General features: G+C 48.1%; 1 protein-coding gene across 1 annotated transcript; it reads left to right on the top strand.

Annotated features, from left to right (window-relative positions):
* Positions 1-3,198: 3,198 nt before the first annotated feature.
* Positions 3,199-5,658, top strand: LOC117545701 (uncharacterized protein K02A2.6-like). The gene has a single exon (XM_034215603.1). It carries the CDS (start codon positions 3,199-3,201, stop codon positions 5,656-5,658), a length of 2,460 nt encoding a protein of 819 aa, XP_034071494.1.
* Positions 5,659-6,873: the final 1,215 nt, after the last annotated feature.

The following is a 6,873-nucleotide window of genomic DNA, read 5'->3' as shown; positions in this document are numbered from 1 at the left end:
GGGGGGGGGGAAGCTGTCCATTGAACGACAGGTTGAGATTTGTACCATTACCGGGGCCAGTTTTGCAATGCTCTCCCCCGAAGGTGCTCTTTAAGAGAGGTTTTGAAGGTAAGTATAGTTTTACTTTCCTTTACAGTTGTGGGAAGAGCGTTCCACCCTGATGTGGCATAATTGCGAAACGTGTATTCCCCTTTTTTTGTGCCAAATCTGGGTTTCACATGATTTGTGGAGCTCCCTCTGGTGTTATGATCATGGTATTCCTTGACCTTTGGGAAGAATTTTGACATGTACATGGGTACCATAGAGGTGTAGTGGATCTTGTAGACCAGGCCCATTGCAAGTAGCTGTACTCTGTCGTCTACTCTAAGCCATCCTAGGTTGTCAAAGTGGGCAGAGGTGAGGTGGGTTCTAGATGAAAGGTCAAGCAGTAGTCTGACCAGTTTATTTTGCGATGTTTGAAGTTTTATTTTTAGCGCCTTGGAGGTGCTATGGTACCATGACGTGCAAGCATAGTCATAGTGCCCTTGAATGAGTGCTCCTGCCAGAGTTTTCAGGGTGTTTTTGTTTACCAGAGAGGAGATCCGGTATAGGAATCTAGTTCTTTGATTGACTTTTTTTATTACATTGGATGCCATTTTGTCACAGGAGAGGTTTGCCTCAAGAATAGATCCTAGGTATGTAATTTCCTTCTTACTTGTGACAATAATGTCACCCACTGCAACTGAGAAGTCGTCGGATTTGCTGAGATTATGTTTCGAACCGAAGAGAATGGACTCTGTTTTACCCAGGTGTAATGATAATTTATTATCGGCGAGCCAGGTGCAGATTCTGCCGAGCTCGGAGCTGAGGGTTTTTTCAACCTGCAACCCGTTCCTGTCAGAGACCAGCAGGGCTGAGTCGTCCGCGAACAGGAACAAGTTGCAGTCACATGCTGATGACATGTCATTTACATAAATTAGGAACAGTAACGGACCTAATATGCTTCCTTGTGGAACACCACAGCTCACTGGGAGGTGGGGGGACAGAGTACCGTTTACCTCCACCATCTGTTCTCTCCCCTCCAGGTAGGATTGCATCCAGCTCACCGATAGTTTATCAAAACCAATTGCTTTTAGCTTGTCAATCAGAATGGGGTGATTGACAGTGTCAAAAGCCTTTTGTAGGTCCAGCATCACCATGCCGCAGTACTTGCCCTCGTCCACCTCTTGTTTGATGTGGTCGCTCAAATAAAGAAGGCATGTGTCAGTGGAGTGGGATGTTCTAAAGCCAGATTGAAATTCATTTTTGCGAACGGGGTTAACATGTATAATATTATCATTTTAGACTTCTTGGAAGTTCTGTTAGTACATTCAAGCGCACAGCACGACATTTTAATTGTCTGGTATTTGTAACAATATTCCCTAAAAGGCACAATCACCACGAACACGGCTAAAGCTAAAGGGTCAAGTACAGTACTATGACTAACTAACGTTGTAGCCTCTATGGTTGTAGCGGAGTGGACAAGTTGCTGTTAGCTGACAGTGAGGCATGTACGTGTCCATTAAAGTGACCACGCCCTAATTTATGCAAAAACGTTAAGACCTAATATAAATAAAAGGGTCGTGTTAGAAAACAATTCACTCACAGATTCATAATCATGAAGGTGGAATCTAACTATATCGATAATAATATTTATTGCATCCATGGGTAGAAACATGTTTTTTTCTGCTGTAAAGTTGGGCATTTTAACATGGGGGTCTATGGAAATTGCTCCTTTCTGCAGCCAGTCCCTAGCGGCCCATGTATGAACTGCAGTGTGTGGCACTTCCGTATTGGCGTCCCGGCTCTTCCCCAGAGTTTGCCGCTTGATTATAACGCGAGAGAATGTCCACACCTTTAGTGTATAAAACTCCCCCACTACTTAGACTATTCTGTTACAGATATGGGCATCTGTTAATGCCTGCTATATAGTGACGCCTGTTGGCGCTTTAGTAAACTGCATGCTGACACAGGCTTACACTGTGATGTACTATATCCGCAAGCGCGGGAATATACATGTGATGGAGTTGTGAGTTACGGAATAAAGCTGCAGACTGAAACATGGTGTCAGAAGTGGTCTTCTTGGACTAAAAGCTCAAGAAAACTCACGTCATGACGACAAACAGTATTCCGGCACCCGAGGGCATGCATATGTCTGGTGATATAGCCAAAAACTGGGAGGTTTTTAGAGCAGAATTTGAGGACTTTATGCTCGCTACAGGTCTGACCGAAAAAACGAATGCAGTGCAGGCAGCCACGCTGAGACGGCTTATGGGGAACGAGTGCCGGCATATATATATGCACAACGTCACGCTGACCGAGGAACAAAAGAAAGACCCCAAAACAATCTTGGATGCGTTGGGGGATTATTTCAAGCCGGCAAAAAATGTGATTTATGAGAGATACACGTTTGGATGCTGCAAACAAGGACCGGACGAGCCGATCGATAGCTTTATAACAAAGCTGAGGGAAAAAGCATCATCATGTGAGTACCGTGACCTAAAAGATGAACTGATTAGGGACAGGCTGGTACTCGGTATTGCCAGCGAGAGCACCAGACGGAGACTGCTGCGTGAACGGGACCTAACGCTGCCAACAGCTGTGGAGATTTGCCGCCTTGCAGAATTGACGGAGTCACGCATGAGGCTTATTGAGAGCCCGCAGGCACAGGTGGACAGTATTAATTCTATGGTGGACAGGCAAGGCGGACGACGCAAAATACAGTGGAAAACAGCTGAAAGAAACACAGCGGCTGAGAGAGAGCAGCAGTGGACCTGCAAATACTGTGGAAATGGACACAAACGGGGCAGAGAGCAGTGCCCAGCCTATGGTAAGACCTGCCGAGCATGTGGCGTTTCAAATCACTTTGCAAAAGTATGTCAGGCCAGCAGCAGAGCAGAGAAAACAAGAAAAGTTAATGTTGTTGAGGATGTACAGCAAACTGAAGGGGACTCGGATACAAGTGAAAACCTATACAATGTCACTGAATATGTGGGGAATGTGAAAGCACCTGGACGCAAATGGTTTGTACACCTACACCTGAATAAGAAAAGACAGCTATGCCAGCTAGATACAGGGGCCACTTGCAATGTTATGGGCCGCCAGTTTAAAGAGAAACTGTCACCAAAGACAGCCTTACAGCCGACCAGAACAAGGCTAAAGCTGTACTCTGATACATACATGCCATCCCTGGGGAAATTTCACACTGACTGTGTGGTCAGGGGGAAAATACACAGACTTGTGTTTGAGATAGTGAACACCAAACAAAAGCCCCTGCTCGGTGGTGCTGCATGCACTGATCTGGGCCTTGTGAAATTCACTATTCCAAGAGAACTACTGCCAGCGGAGGTGAACACTATTGATGCAAGCCAGTCTATGCCACTCACAAAAGAAATGCTACTGAAAGACTTTCATGATGTTTTCCATGACCCGATCGAGTCAGTCCCAGGTAATATTCATTTCGATCTGAACCCTGAAGTGACACCAGTCCAGTGCTCACCACGAAATGTCCCTGTAGCGCTAAAAGCCTGGGTTAAGGAAGAGCTGGACAAACATGTGAAAGCAGGCAACCTTACGCCAGTGACAAAGCCAACAGCGTGGATAAGCAACATGGTGACAGTAGCTAAACCAGACAAGATAAGAATCTGCATTGACCCAAAGCCTCTCAATCAGGCACTTTTCAGGTCCCATTACCACATGCCAACGCTAGAAGACGTCTTGTACAAACTGCCCAAGGCTCGTGTCTTCACACTGGTTGATGCTCGTGACGCCTTTCTCCAGTGCAAGCTTGATGAGGAAAGCAGCCGCTTGACGACATTCTGGACCCCATGGGGTCGGATGAGATGGCTCAAACTCCCGTTTGGAGTCTCAGTGGCGCCAGAGATCTATCAGCGCAAGCAACATGAGCTGCTATCAGGCCTGGCTGGCATCGAGCCTATTGCGGATGACATCCTGGTGGTCGGGTGTGGCGATACGGACGCAGAGGCTGAAGAGGACCACAACACCAACTTAAGAGCTCTCATGCAACGGTGCAGGGCTGTGAAGCTCAGATTGAGTGAACGCAAGCTGCAGTTCAAGCTCAAAGCTGTACATTTCCACGGCCATGTACTGTCTACAGAAGGACTGAAAATCGACCCAGAGAAAACTCAAGCAGTGTTGGACATGCCGACGCCCACGGATGCTAAGGCAGTGCAACGCATGATCGGGTTTGTGACATATCTGGCTAAGTTCCTGCCAGGGCTATCGGAGATCTGTGAGCCTCTTCGCAGACTCCTGGATAAGGACACAGCATGGCACTGGCTGCCAAAACACGATGATGCAATACGCGAGATAAAGCAGATGGTCACCAACACGCCGGTTCTCAAATATTATGACGTCACAAAGCCTGTAACGATCCAGAGTGATGCCAGCATGAATGGACTGGGGTGCTGCTTGCTGCAAAAGGGGCAGCCCGTAGCCTTTGCCTCACGCGCACTGACACGGACTGAGCAAAACTACGCTCAAATAGAGAAAGAGTGTTTAAGCATAGTTTTTGCATGCCAGAGATTTCACCAGTACCTATACGGCAGGGACACAATCACTGCAGAAACAGACCACAAACCACTGATCACCATCTTTAAGAAGCCCCTCATGAATGCGCCTAAACGCCTTCAGGGCATGTTACTGCAGCTCCAGGGGTACAATCTGGATGTTGTTTACAAACCAGGCACGGAGATGTATGTCAGTGACACTCTAAGCAGGGCCACTCCACCGTATCGTGGTTCCGACACCCCCTATGTACGACAGGCGGTGTGTTCCATGGACAGCTTTCAGGTGGAGGACTCAGAGCTGGATCAGGCACAGCATCTGGATGTTACTGACTTCAGGTTTCGCCAAATTGCCCAGCACACAGAGATGGACGATGTATTACAAGCTTTGACATCAGTAATCCTCAGGGGATGGCCTGATTTCAAAGAGGACACCCCCCTCTTGGTGCGAGAATACTGGCCCTTCAGGGATGAGCTCAACGTGCAAAACAGTGTGCTATACAGAGGGCAGTGCGTTGTTATCCCTAAGGCCTTGAGGGCAGAGTTGTTAAGACGCATACACACCAGCCACATCGGGGGGGAGGCATGTTACAGGCGCGCCAGGGATACGCTGTTCTGGCCAAACATGAGAACAGAGATAAAAGACTATGTGTCGAACTGCTCTGCATGCAATGAATATGCACGAGCCCAGCAGAAGGAATCATTGATGTCGCATGATATCCCAACACGTCCATGGCAAACAGTGAGTATGGATATCTTCTCTTACGCTGGCCAAGATTTCATCGTCCTAGTGGACCACTATTCAGACTTCTGGGAGATTGATCTTCTGCCGGATCTATCAGCTGACACTCTCATCACACGCTGTAAATCTCAATTTGCACGCTACGGACAGCCAGACAAAGTGCTCACAGATAATGGCCCACAGTTTGCCTGTGAACAGTTCAGGAAGTTTGCTGCAAAGTGGGGATTTAACCATGTCACATCCTCACCCAGATATCCAAAATCAAACGGCAAAGCTGAGTCAGCTGTCAAGATAGTGAAATCACTCTGCAAGCGGGCAAAGTTGGATGGCACGGATAAATGGCAGGCCATTCTCCATTGGCCCAACGCTTAATGTCACGAAGGCTGAAGACTTCGCTGCCGGTTGCGGACAGCTTGCTGCAACCGTGGTTAGTGACGGGAGTGACGGAGAAGCTGCGGTTGAAACGGCGGCTTGCAAAATCCGCCTACGACATATCGGCAAGGGACTTACCAGAACTGAATGTTGGGGAACACATAAGGATGAGGCCTCTTCCAGGAGATCGCACAGGCCGTTGGCAACTGGGTCAATGCCTCCAGAAAGTCGCTCCTCGCTCATTCGTAGTGGAGGTGGACGGCACGCTCTACAGGAGAAACCGGGTGGATCTGCGGGTTGCGGAGCACTCAGCCCGGATGCGACAGCTGGTAGGGCCGGAGCAGAGCAGCCACACGGACCGGGGCCATGTCAACGCAGAGAGGGCTGCAGGTGGAGCTCGAACCGACCCGGTCCAGGATGACACAGGTTTGGGGGAGCCTCCTCACTCTCCAGGGGTCCCGGCGCAAGGGCGGGGTTTGACACCAGGGAAGCCAGTGAGTACAGAGAGCCAAGCTGTATACTCGCGGTGTGGTCGCCTGTTACGGCCGCCGCAGAGACTGAACCTGTGATACAACTGGGAACATTGTCACTAAGTCTGTTGGACTGTTAAGAAAAAAAAAAGAATTGTTGGATATTATTATAGTTTTGTATCGGTACTTGCATGGTTAATCAGTATTGTAATTGTTTTCATGTATTGGAGGTTGACAATGTTAAAGTGTTAGCTTTACACAATGTAGCTCTTACCTGCACTTTAAAGTGACATGCTGATGTTGTTTACAGCTAAAGGAAAGGAGATGTTACAGATATGGGCATCTGTTAATGCCTGCTATATAGTGACGCCTGTTGGCGCTTTAGTAAACTGCATGCTGACACAGGCTTACACTGTGATGTACTATATCCGCAAGCGCGGGAATATACATGTGATGGAGTTGTGAGTTACGGAATAAAGCTGCAGACTGAAACATATTCCTTGCACCCCTCTAGCATAAGCCCGAATGGTCTCAACCATATTGTGTCAGTAACGTGCACTTGTTGTTACAGCAGGATCAGTTTGTGTGTTGTGGACACGACCGGTAGATTTTCGCAATCCGTGTTCTCAACATGCTTACTTTAACATAATTTTTCATGGTCGGGCTAAGGTAGGTAGGGCTAAGCCATTTCTTGGTATGGCTGTAGCCTACCCCAGCCATACCCTGGCGCCGCCACTGTCTACCG

The sequence above is a fragment of the Gymnodraco acuticeps genome, unplaced genomic scaffold (assembly GCF_902827175.1).
Source record: "Gymnodraco acuticeps unplaced genomic scaffold, fGymAcu1.1, whole genome shotgun sequence".
NCBI lineage: Eukaryota > Metazoa > Chordata > Actinopteri > Perciformes > Bathydraconidae > Gymnodraco > Gymnodraco acuticeps.
The sequence above is the reverse complement of the archived record's forward strand: the minus strand, read 5'-3'. Positions and strand labels throughout refer to the sequence as shown.

Coding starts and splice junctions, on each gene's coding strand:
- LOC117545701 (XM_034215603.1), top strand. CDS start 3,199: ATGCCATCCCTGGGGAAATTTCACACTGACTGTGTGGTCAGGGGGAAA.